This window comes from Drosophila teissieri, chromosome X, assembly GCF_016746235.2.
Source record: "Drosophila teissieri strain GT53w chromosome X, Prin_Dtei_1.1, whole genome shotgun sequence".
NCBI classification, from domain to species: Eukaryota; Metazoa; Arthropoda; class Insecta; order Diptera; family Drosophilidae; genus Drosophila; species Drosophila teissieri.
In genome coordinates this window covers 16,385,333-16,398,445 of record NC_053034.1, presented here as the reverse complement: position 1 = coordinate 16,398,445, position 13,113 = coordinate 16,385,333, and the positions used below count along the sequence as shown (strand labels likewise).

At 44.9% G+C, this 13,113-nt stretch overlaps 1 protein-coding gene across 4 annotated transcripts; it reads right to left on the bottom strand.

Annotated features, from left to right (window-relative positions):
- Positions 1-203: 203 nt before the first annotated feature.
- On the bottom strand, positions 204-12,775 carry LOC122622959 (uncharacterized transmembrane protein DDB_G0289901). 4 transcript variants are annotated; one of them, XM_043801785.1, is made up of 5 exons: positions 12,473-12,775; positions 10,215-11,946; positions 8,077-8,282; positions 2,206-4,380; positions 204-2,138 (listed from the first exon to the last, which is right to left on the bottom strand). In XM_043801785.1, the coding sequence occupies exons 2-5, from the start codon at positions 11,814-11,816 to the stop codon at positions 1,985-1,987; spliced, it is 4,137 nt and encodes a 1,378-aa protein (XP_043657720.1). In that variant the 5' UTR covers positions 11,817-11,946; positions 12,473-12,775; the 3' UTR covers positions 204-1,984. The 4 variants fall into 4 exon arrangements, with proteins under 4 accessions (XP_043657720.1, XP_043657721.1, XP_043657722.1 ...); XM_043801786.1 differs by having other exon boundaries at positions 2,206-2,775; XM_043801787.1 differs by lacking the exons at positions 204-2,138; positions 2,206-4,380 and adding an exon at positions 4,445-4,831.
- Between the last annotated feature and the right edge of the window lie 338 nt (positions 12,776-13,113).

The following is a 13,113-nucleotide window of genomic DNA, read 5'->3' as shown; positions in this document are numbered from 1 at the left end:
GAACTTTTGATGATAATTTTTGACAATGATGAGACGATAATGAATATTGAATGGAATTTCTTAGGATCGATCTGCGGATCTCTTTTCTAGCTTACAAAATTTGACTCAATTTTTGAATAGTTGCTTTCATTTAGTTGCTGTTCTTTTTTTTTGTGTTTCGTTTTGTTTTTAGTTTTTATGGTAGTTGGTAGTTTTTTGCATAGTTTTGAAACGCAAGAAATTTAATTTCTTGCTTACAATATGACGAGTTTATTGGCTCTTTACTTATATATTACATATGTATAGCATATAACATGTATATCTGTTAGTGTATGTAAATATTTCTAGAAAAGACTTTTAAACCACGAAAATGAATTCCGAACGAATCAAGAAACGAAAGCTAATTGTTCTCTCTGTGTGATTTGATAATAAATGTAATCAGTTCTTTGAGTTCTCATTTGAAAATGTTTGTTGGTTTGTTTGTTGTTTTGCTGTTTTGCTGTTGTTGTTTGACCAAACGAAATCCCAGCAGCTCTAGTCCATATATCATCGATAAGGTTTCCCTTGGTTATTGTTTAGTTGGCATATAATGCCCAGAAATTGTTTTAGTTAGCCTACTTACAAACTAATCTCCTCCAGACAGGCGTGCAAAAAAAATGTTTGGAGCTTTCTTGATCTAAATAGGTTTTCTTTTGTTTTGTTTTGTTGTGTTGTTTTTTTTTCCTTTCGTCGTTTAATAAATAGCTTAACACACTAGAAACTCGAATGTACAATGTGGGGCTTGAGTTGCTCGCCCCTTGGGATCTTCATCTGTCTACGATCTATGCTATCTACGATCTCTCGCTCAGAAGGCCGCATCGCCGGCATACCAAGGATGCACCCAGGGCGCCGATGGCGGCGGAGTGGGTGGATAAATGGTTGGCGATGGCTGGCCATGTGTATGATGGGCTGCCGCTGCTGCCGCCGCTGCCGCAGCTGCTGCTGCTGCATGATGGTGTGCGGCCGCAGCAGCCGCTGCGGCATGATGATGATGATGGTGCTGATATGGTGCCGTAAATGCCGCCGCCGCCGCTGCCGCCGCACTGCCGTAGTAGGAAGCTGCGGCCAAGGCCGCTGCCGCCGCCGTTGTGGGCGAGGCCGTCGATGACGAGTGCGTCGAGGAGGCGGGCGACAGGCTGGCCAATCCAGCGGCACACACGCTATGCCGGCGATGCATTATATGTCGTTGGGGTGGCGCCGCCACCGCCGTCGTCGCCGGTTGCTGCTGCTGCGGCTGCTGTTGGTGGGGCAGTGGTGCTGCCGCCTGTGTCCTTCGCTGCCTCTGCTGCTCCCACTCGGGCAGGACATTGCCCAACGGAGGACTTAGCATGCTGGCCGCCGCCTTGCCGTACAAATTGGATAGATAGGCGTGCTCGGCTTCGGCCATTTTCTGGGCAGCTGCTGCAGCAGTGCGCGAATTCTTGGGCGCCGTCTGCTCGGCGTGCTGCCGCTTCTTTAGCAAACGCTGCTGCTCGTGCTGCTGATGGTGGTGCTGGGCTGCTTGGTGGTGCTGGGCTGCTGGATGGTGCGGGTGCGGTTGCGGGTGTGGGTTGTGGGAGTACAACATTTCGTATGTGTTGCTGGTGGTGTGTACAGGTGTGGCTGATAGTGCAGGTGATCCAATGGTTCCTGCTCCTGGTGGTGTGGCAGGAACTGCCGGTGCTGGCGGTGGCGCTAGTGCTCTGCGCCTGGCTAGCACTTCATCACCACTAACATTCGCTGGCGGTGTGAGGGCCCGTCTACGCAGCGATGTGGCTGTGGCCACCGATGTTGGTGGTGCTATCCCCGCAGACGTTGCTGTTGTTCGTGTGTGAACTGTGGCTGTTGTGTTGCTGCCACTTGTGGTGACTGCTGTGCTCAATGGTGGTGTTGTTGGTGTGCCTGTGGCTATTGTGGCTGTGGCTATTGTGGTGGCTGCTGTTGTGCTTGTTGTTGGTGGCAAATGTTGTGCTCCCCAGCTTAATTCCTAGCTCGTGCGCGTCCTCTTGGCCGGCGGCTGCTCCGACTGGCGCGTCATGAAGGTCAGCTGCGTCATGTACTTGATGATGTCGCGCACCTGCACCAGCGGCATGTTCTCGTTGTAGTTGCGATCGTACTCCATCAGGATCTGCACTTGTCGCCTACAAATATGTATATCGGAATTAGACATGGCATTCCAGGTGTAAAACTCATGTGATCAAAACTTACCGATTTGCCTTGTAGAGCTCCACGCCGAGGGCCTCGATCAGTCGCTTGCAGTGATCCAGCGGCACCGAGGGGAAGAAGTTCTTCTGGAACTCGATGAGCGTCATCAGCTGCTCGGAGTCATTGTAGGCCTTCATGTTGATGCAGGGCACCAGATGCTTGTCCACGCACACCTTCATCACCTTGTAGGGCGTCAGGTTCATGTTGTTGGTGGGTATCTCGGGTATGACGCACAGCCGCTGGGCACTATCCGCCGCATTGGCCGCCGCCGCCGCATGTGCAAGTGCCGCATGGCGCTGCAGATGCATGGAGGCGCTGTTCGAGGAGGCATTTCCATTGCCGTTTGAGCCATTACCCGAGGAACCAGAGTTGCTCGTGCCGTTGTTGTTGCCCGTTGAGTTCGACGAACTGCCGGAATTACCCGAGTTCGAGGAACTGCGTCCATTCTGCTGGGCATGATGCGCGGCGACGGCGGCCAAACGTTGATGCTGGGCCACCGCTGCCGCCGCCACCTGTTGCTGGGCGACCGCCGACGAGTGTTGCTGCAAATAGGCCGCCGATGCAGCTAGTGACCTTCGGGAGGAGGACAGATCGATTACGTCAGTGGGTGTGCTTTGTTGTTGGGTGCTTGTTTGTGTATTGCTGTGGTTACTACTACTTTGGCTGTGGCTGTGTGTCTGACGTCCATAATTACTACTATTGGTATTACTGTTGTTATTCCGTCGTACTCCCGAATTGGAACTAACCCCACCTGAATTACTGCTAGCTAGCGATAGTATGGCCATTGGTAGATTATTGCTTTTGGTCGAACAAATCACGCTCTTTTGCCGCCCACTTGACCCGCTGGATGCCCCGCCTGCTCCACCCGCCCCACCCGACAACCCGCCACCGCCGACGCCGCCGCCGCCACTGCTCAACGGAGATGGCGCCGTATTCGAGGCACTCGAACTGGAACACGAACTCGATGGCGAGTGCAGAAAGTGTCCGGGCAACTGTGGGGTTATCGTCACATTCGGATTGGAGGCCAAGGTCAGGGTGGCCACATTGCCCATGGCCATGCCCATGTTTAAGCCGCCCACGGATGGCGACATCGGTGGCGATATATACGAAGGCACCAGGTGACTTTGATTTGCACCATTATTGCTGCTGGAGTTCGTTTGTATAAATGTCGAGAGATCCGGATTGGCCAACACCTTTTGTATAACAGCCCGCATTTCGTCCGTCATCACAGTGAACTTCTTCTCGAAATCCTCGAGTGCTTGTGTGGAATTCAGCGGTATGGTAGTGCCACTTCCTGCGACGGCTACTCCTCCTCCGCCGCCATCACCACCACCAACACCACCGCCAACACCACCGCCACCACCTCCTCCTGCTCCCGCTGCTCCGCCTCTTCTGCTCTTGGTGAGCGTTATTTCAGCTCCCGAACCATCTGGTATCAGTGGTGGCACAATGGGTTTGGTGAAGGTAACACCTCCCGTTTTCTGACTCTTGTTTGCCTTGTTGGGATTGTTGTAGTCCAGCATGGTAATCAGATCCGTGTCCAACGGCAGGGAGGGCAGCGCGGGGAAGTTCTGCTTGCCGGCGACATGACTTGCTACGCTGCCGCTGGTAATATTACCAGCAGATCCAGTGGGACTGGCACCCTTCAGCTGCTGGCTGAAGAGCAGTCGTTGGGCGGGCGTTAGTTGGTTCCACAGCGCTAGATTCGTGTAGTCCGCTCGGGTCGAGGGCAGGTTGTAGTTGAAGGCATTGCTGCCGGCGCCAGCGCCACCAGCCACGCCCCCCGCACCGCCGCCGCCACCGCCCCCCAAAAGAGCTTGCACATAGCCGGCGGCGGCAGCAGCGGCCACCGCGGCCGCCGAACTGGAGTTGTTGCTGCTGTTGCTGCCGTTCATGCTGTTGCTGCTGCTCCTCAGGTTGTTGTTGTTGCTGCTGCTGCTGTTGTTGCTGTTGCCGCTGCTGAGACTTTTGGCTAAGGCATGCTGTGGTTGTTGTTGTTGATGATGATGATGGTGGCTACTAGTGGTCTGGTTGTTGGGTGAAGAGTGTTGCTGTGGTGCATGGTTGTTGTTGTTGTTAAATGTGCTGTTCTGGTGTCGTTGTTGTTGCGGTTGTTGTTGTTGTTGTGTCTGTTGCTGTTGTTGTTGTTGTTGCACCAGTGACTGCTCGACATTTGACCTAGAAACATTATATACAATACATAAGTCGAGGTGACCGCCCCTTTTTGATCGTTTTTTTGGTTTTTTTGTTTTAAGCTTGATTTTTATTTACAATTGTCTTTTTTGGTTTTTTGGATTTGTTGCTTATATAAGTTATTCGCTTAAGGACTGATTATTTATTGCATTTTTCAATCGATTTTGTTGTAATTGTCATTCCTCATCAACTAACTAAGACTCAAGACACTGGGACACTGACTTTCATTATTTGGTATGCATTTTGAATGATTCTTTGATTATTTGACTCTTCGAATTTTTTGAATTTTTCGATTCTCGTTGGCGGGACCGCGTTTCTTTCTCTTCTTCTTCATCGTCTGCATCTGCATCCGCACACTTGCACTTGCACTTGCATTGCCGATTAAACATATCGGAGACATCGATATCCCGATTGCCTTGGCCTTTCCGCTCGACTGCTGCCGATGAAAACAAATGAGAGAAAACCAGGTGGCGATAGTCAATTATCGTTGGTTTTTGGATATACCCGATTTGATTTGTATTTTCATTGTATTAATGAAGAAATTAATGAATTTTTGTTGTGGTTAATCGCTCTGCTCTTTCTCTCAAACTCTCAAGCTCTCAAAACAAAAGTTTCATATCAACATCATCAAATATATCGAACAGCATTTGCAATTCTCTTTCATCATTTCTCAATGCTCTTTTGAACTAATTTCCCTCTCTAAAATGTAGTTTCTAAATTGATAATTTATAAAAAAAAAACTATTTTTTTGCTTTGTTTATTCATATAGATTTAAGAAATTGTACTAATTTGGTAGACTTCGTGTTTTGTGTATTTATGTAATTGCATGAGATGAAATAGATATAAATCGGTTTAAAAAAAGCTTTCAAAAAGCTTTTGCCTCATGTTTCTTTGGATTTATTCCCATTTAATTATAATCTTCCTGTCTCCCTTTAGTTTGCAAGCCATGTTTTCAAAATCTAAATCGATTGTCAAACAATTTTCAAGAATTATTACTTCAACTTTTGTACACGCATTATATATAATGTATCTAGGATCTTTCACTGTACTTTGTATCTTTGTACTTTGTATCTTTTTGTTTTAGTGGTGTTTCTGTGTGTGTGTTTGTGTGAGGTAGGGAAAGGGGTGGGTGGGGCCAAACGGGGTTAAAAAAAACCTGCCACCACCAATAAAAGCTTGTTCTCGTTGTTGTTGTTGTTGTTGCTGCTGCTGCTGCTGATTTGTATGTCTCCCCTTTTGTATATATATGTATATATATACATACATATATAAACATATATATATTTTAACTTTTTCGTTCGTCACAAGTCGTGAGTCATACCACGTGTGTGTGTGTTTGTGTGTGTGTTGTTTCTTATGCATGTGTGAGAGAGTTTGTGGTGTTTGTTTGTTTGTGTGTGTGTGTTTGTGTGTGATAACATTAGGGGTAGTCAGTACACACAGCCATTAAATAAATGTAGACATGTTTTTGTTTTGTTGCTTTTAGATATATTAAATATATATTTAACCAAATCATTTCGGTTTTATCATTTCTCTTTTATTATGCGAATTTATGTTTTTCAAAATATGTTGTAGTTCCGCTTTAAGATTAAGTTACTATTATTATTATCATACAAATAAGAAAAAAAAAAGTAGAAGTTTTAAGAGCAAACAAGAAAAAGGTATTATCATAATAATATACAAAGTAAGGTGGTTATAACGAAATCATCATCATTCCATTGAAAAAGAAACAAATACAAGTAGGATTTCACATAAGTACGTATTGTATATATTATGTTTATAAAGTCTTTTATTCTACGTTCATTTTTATCTTAATCAAGTCGGAGAGGTCATGCAATCGCTAGGGTTACTTTCGGTTTATAGGAAAACTCTACGACATGATGTATGTACAGATGCGTGTGTGGGTGGGTGTGAGCGTATTTGTGTGTGTGGGTGTGTGTGTGTTTGTGTTTATGTTTGGGTTTAGTTCTACTAGACTTATTTATGGAGTGAAGTGGAGTGGAGTAGTAGGCGGTAGTGGTGTTAATCGATCGGGTAGTACCGCGTAATCCCAATGCGAGCGATATATTCATTCTCCACCTTAGTCGCGCCTCCGATACCGATTATTATCCGATAGCTTATTTATCTCACTCTACTTTTTTGAGCCTCTCTTGAGCCACCCTAATGCATGCCGTAAGAGGTTAGGAATCTGGAGACCCGAAAATAAAAAAGAGAGAACAAAAGCTCGTCAAGTATTTGCAAAAAGTAGTCGTTGCGATTCGGTTAGTAAAAGTTACAAATTTTGTATTTTTCTTGTCTTTTCGGAATATGTTATGAGGGGTAATTGGGACTTTAGTGGTATATGATTGGTTGGTGTTTTGGTATTTATTTTGAAAAACATAAAATCAAATTCGTTTCGGACACCGGCGTCCCCTAAATCGACTTGAAATCTACAACAACTAATGGGATAAAGTGTACCATTGCCCATTTTAAAATTACCAATTTAGTTAACATACGTTAAATACGAAGGAATTTAAGTTTTAAACTCGAATAAATATATCATACAAGGCAAAAAAAAAAAAGGTGCTTGTATATCGACACAAAAACATTTATTTCGAAACCATGTTTATTTATTATTGGCTTTTCGTCAAGAATGAACTATTCTTTTGTTTTTCAAAAGGGAAATAAAGTTCAATAGAGTAATTGACTTGATGTGTTGCATGACTTTAAGTTGCAAAAAAAACAAAGAGCAGAGAGAAGTTATGCGAGGAACGAGTATTATTTTGTATATTTATTGAAAGACGGTAAGAGGTAAAGAACACAGATCAAAACTTCAAATAAAATGCGTGCACAAACGCCGATTTCGGTATGGTTCATTATTATATATGTACGTAACATTGAGAATTGGAAAAACAATCGGTGCAATATTATTGTATTTTTGGTTTTGGTTTTGGTTTGGTTTTTTTTTCGTTTAGAAAAGAGCATAATAAAAACAACAAAATTATATCAACTGTCCTGAGATATTCGATAAATCGTGTGACACCCTAATGGCAGAGCAATTTGGACTTAAGCAGCGATTTCTCAATGTCTAGCCTGCGATTCCCCCCACTACACCCAGCATTTTACACAATTACTGACTACTAAGCATTATTATCAAAGATCTATTATACCGCTAATTAAGCTTGCCACGTCCTTCAGCTTATCGATTTTCGGGGGCATCGAAAATCGGATGCATCAAATGCATTAAAAATACGCATCAGATGCATGTAAAGCCTAGACATTGAGAACTCAACCCTTAGAGCGACTTAGTAAATGTGTGTATTTTATATGTATAATATAAACAACAACAGCGAAAAAATAGAGTATAAAGTTTTAGGTTTGTTTGTTTTTTTTTTCTTGATATTGGCAAAAACGAATTACAACAAAATTTGAAAAACACAATTTCTGCGCATTTGTATCCGAGATTTCAAATAAAATCAACGTACTAAATGTAATTAATGTAAATAGTCATAAGGAAAGGCAAAATCAAATATAGAATCAATAAGTTCATATATATTTTGTATTATATTTTTTTTTTCGTCAAATTTCTTTTTTTTTTTTTGGTTTGAATTTTCAAAGGAGAGTAGTGGGGGGTGGTGGGGGGAGGAGGAGAAGATTTAAAACAATCGATAGTAGAAAGCCATGGACTGTCGCTCTACTCACATGTGGTTGGCATTTTGACCCGCCGCCGAGCGGACGAGCGGAGGTGGGGCATTCCCGCCACCCCCACTATGGTTGTTCACCGAGGACATGGAGATCGCGGGATTGTTGTAGGAATACGGCTGCCGGCTGCTGCCGCTCATCATCAGGTTGTTCATGTGCTCCCGATAGCTTCCCACGCGATTTGCGTTCGCATGCGATTGCTGCGCCTGCAAAACAAACAACAAAGCAAACAAGATGGAAAGTTAGGAAACACTCGCTATAAGAAACACTTAAAGGGTTATCAATGATAATAGTAATAATTCTCGATCAATCATTATTAGCAACTGCAATTTAATGCGATAAAGAGGCCACATTGTATACAAGTTAGAGGCCCCTTTTGCACTTGATTTGTTTATTAAATATAAGCAATTAGTTAATTGTTTCGGTGACCCACTTTTCCATGCGTGCAATTATGGCCAATCGTTGTGCATAATTAACAATTATGAATGCAAAGAAGGCGGAAGTTATTGGAACTGCGAATTGGTTCAGCAACAACAAAACAACACAACAACAATCGATTAATTGCCTCAATTAGCCGCTTAAAGACTTCGACTTTTCGTGCTATTTCAACGATTTTCGTAGGCGATTAGAATTACGTTTCCAGGTCTCAGATTTGATAAGATTGCCATTACTCATAGCGAGTATCTAGACGGCTAGTATTTCTTTTTTTTGTTTTTGTTTACGTTTCATAAATTGGAGGTCGATTTTTATTTTGGAGGTCAAAACAAATTGTTCGAGTTCTTGATATTTTCAGAATATTTCGAAAACAAGTTTGAAATTCATTATAAATTAACGAATAATCTGGTAAAATGTTTGTAGAAACAAACAACTTCTTTCTTTCATGAAAAGGAAGTTTACTTTATAGAAGTTCGACTGTAGTGGCAGCAACAACAGCAGCAACGTCAACAGGTTGTGGCCAACACACACACACACACACACACACACACACACACACTCATGCACAACCACTGGGGAAAAGAGAGGGCACTAGTCGAGGGGGAAAAGAGATGGGGATGGGCATAGAGGGAGATGGAGCCACTCTCCTATGCACACCATACTGATGACCTAGTTTCTGATGCCGTCGAACGCTGCTGCTGCGCTGTTGCCAAACTGTGAAAAAATCTGCTAGAAAAAAAAAGCACGCTAACACAAACACGACATACATACATACGAACATTCATACATATGTATATACAGCCCAGCATGTAAGTTTGTGTGTCATTACAAGCGAGGCCAACCAAACACGGCCATGCACTCTCTAGAGAAAACCCTCCGTACGCCAGATATACATATTTATACCCCCAATACATTCCATTTCCACTTTTTTCGAACTGATCTCCACCAATGTCGGGCCTGGATTCTCAATATCAATGATGGTCAAAAAAAAACTTGTTTTAAATGCCATTCTAAGCAGTGACCTAATTTGAAAAAACACACAGTGAAATACAGCAGTAGCGAATATAGCATCATATCATATTACTTTGTTGCAAAATAATATCTAAGTAAAAGTATTGTAACTTTGGGTGTGACTGCAGTATTATTCCATTTTTAATGAAAGGAGTGTTGGAAAATTTTCTACACCACATATTCGTAGTGTTCGTAAGCAGCCAATTAAGTGCTGAAAAGCGATGTTTACTCTGATTTAGAGTTGTCATTCTCTAGCTTTTGGTATGTTTTGGTCAGCTTCCTGCCCTTTTGGCTTATTTTCGCCTCTGCCCCCTGACTTTTTCAAAAACAAATCAAACAAACTTCCACTTGCATGAAATCGAAATCAGGCATTAACCATTTCCTTCAATAAAATACAATAAAAAACCAATTGACAACGGTACTGCATTAATGTACAAGACCATGTATTCAGACCAAATTGAAAAAGGCTCGAGATATTGCTTGAGAAGTGATCTTGAATCGCTCAGAATTCGAATTGTGGGTATACAATGCTAGTATCGCAACGTTGATATGATATTACGGCTCCTTAGTTTTTCTGCTGAAAGTTTTGCTCGTCCAAAATTTGATATATATCGTACATTAGCTGGCAAAAGACGGGCTATACGCAGATTTAGGCAAATTATTAGTATAGTGCTTCATAACCTCGTACTCACCATCATCTGGGCGTGGAGCTGCAGGTTCGTCTGTCCAGACATCCATCCGCTGCTGGCCAAAGCCTGGACGGTGGCCTGCGACAGCATCCTGTTGTTGCCCTGCGACTGCTGCAGCATTGATGCCGCTGCCGCCGCCTGGGAATTGAAGGCCGCCACCGCGGCTGCCCCAAAACTGTTGGCCGCATTCGCCACACCATTGGCGCCGGCGACAGCTGCTGCTGCGGCGGCGCGTTGCTTCATCAGGTGCTGTTGATGCGCCGTCGCCGCTGCTGCGGCGGCAGAGGCAGCGTGCTGTTGCTGCGATTTCGAGGACACCTGTTGGCCACCGGCGGAGTTCGCCGACGATGAGGCGGATGATGAGTTCTGGCCCAGATTGCCGCCGCTGGAGGAGGACGAGCCAGACGATCCGGAACCGGAGGTGGTCACTTTTGGCGGCGGCGCCGAGGGCTGGCGTGTCCAGTTGACCGAGTTATTGACATTGGCGCGATTGCCAATCAGCAGATTCGAGTCGACCACCTTGCTGGGCCAGTAGTCCTCGAATTCGGTGCCATTTGGGAAGTAGCTCTTGATGTCGGTCAGCGAAATGACCGCAACATTCTCGCTGGAGAAGAGCTCGTTGCGTATACCCTGCACCTTGCAGCAGAACTTTAGATAGGCCAGGTCCCAGCCATTGAGCAGTTCGGCCTTGGTCTTCAGATTCTCGGTCTCGCCTTCAAAATAGAAGAGCGGCACAACCTGCTGATTGTTGCGCACAGTGTAGGGCACCACCGACTCCTTGTTGATGCGAATGAAGCCGCACTTCTCCGACGGCGTCTTGCTGCCGGAGACCAGTTTCCTGTAGCAAATGTCCAGGAACTGATAGAACTTGGATGCGTCACTGAGACGCACAACCAGATCCTTTTGGTTGAAGATGTCGCGACCGAACTCGCCGTCGCAGTGCTTATGATTGATCTCGATGAAGAGACGCGCCTCCGCATCGGTGATGTAGTAGCTGCGCACGCAGGTGCAGCTGGAGTAGATATCCGGATGCAGGCAGTTGAGGTATTTGCCCAGCAGCTTCAGCTCGATCATGCGCACGGAGCAGTACTTCTCCGATTGCCGATAGATGTACGGTATGGATACCTTGCCGAATTGGGCCCAGCCGAAGTGGCCTTGTATGGACTCCTCGTCGCAGGGTCCCGTCGAGGATTTCTTGTCCGAGCCGGAATCGCTGACGGCTCCATTCGAACGGCCATTGGAGGCCAAGGCGGGCACCACCTGCATGGTGCCGTTGGGTAGTTTCTGATGACGAGATAGGTAGCTCATGATATTGGTCTGGCCATTGCCATTTGTGATCGGTGGCTGCATGTTGCCACCGGCCGAGGCAGCCGCATTGGCGCCCCCATTCGAGTGCTGCATGGCCGCTTGACGGGATGCCTGCTGGGCGGCCTGTTGCTTTTGCTGCTCCTTCATTTTGGCCGCCAGTTCGCGGATCTCGGCGTCATCGGGACGCTCCTGTTTGACGGGCGGGCCCACGGGACCGCCCAAACTGTTGCCGTGGAGCGGTAGACTCTGGCCATTGGCATCGATGACGCTAGTGATCTGCACATCCTCGCTGGCCATCGCTCCTCGACACACTCTCTCGCTCTTTTGCTCTAGAATGCTGTCTCGCTCGCGCTCTGTGTAATCTTGCGTTATCCTTTTCCAGGCTTCACGATATTCACGATTTTGGGGTTTGGGTTTATTTCAGGAGCTGTATTGAAAAATTGGGTTGTTAGGACGACGGCTCGATTGCAAATGCCAGCATTTCAATTTGATATGTCAATTGTGTTGATGTCAAAAATATACATATGTATATACATATACATATATACATATACATTTATAAGAAACGCTGCTTTATGCATTTAAGATTTTTTTTAATTATTCACACATCAAAATGAAATTCCTTTGGCAAGTGTATTATTTATTGATTTTTTTTTTATATATATAATTTGTTTGTTAATTAAACAGAACTACAAAAAAATACACAGCCGGCTTGTTCGCTCTTTCTCTTTCTCGCACACAAACGGTCACACTGGCCGGCTCGCAACACGCACGCACACACACACGTGCTCTCTTGTTTTAGCTGTTTTCCTTTGCAAGTGTGCGTGTGTTAATGCGCGCACTTAATTTTTTGTTGTTTTTCGAGCACATTTCAACATTTTGCACACAATGCTGCTGTTGTTGTTGTTTTTGGCATATAAATTATACATTATGTATGTATGTGGTACACTTACACAAACAAACGCTAACTGCATTTTGGCAGTGTGGCAAAAAAAAAACAAAACTATTTAATGCATTTGTTGTTATATTTAGTTGCTGCTTTCTCTCTCTCTATTTCTCGTTTGTTTTTGGTTTATTAAATTCCTTTTTGTTGTTGTCGCGACGACGCTCGTGGTGAAAAAAAATAAAACAAGTTGTTTGGCTCTCTTTTGATTTTGGTATTCGCACTTTTTCGCTAGTTCGCTTTAGCGCTTTTTCCGCATTCGACGCCGACGTACGTCCGCCCGTCTTCGCAATACACAAACGAGTGTGATCGTTGTTACGAAAATTATTTCAACGAAGTCAACTGAAAAATGTGTGCGGCACACACACACATAACAGTGCGCTCACACACACTGGCGCAGCGCGACGGCAGCGACGCCGACTGCGGCAGCGGATGCAGAGCGCAAAAGAAAAACGGAAAACACGAAATACGACGAACGGAAAACACAACAGAAAAAAACAAACACCCGCAGCGCAGTCGGCGTCGCTGCAACGCTGCCACGAACATTTTGCCGAATTGTTGTTGTTGCTGCTCGTCTCCCTTTCGCGCCCCTTTCCCCCGGCTTGTGCATTTTCCTCCTCTGCCATCGTTCTCACTCACCCTCCTCGCCTT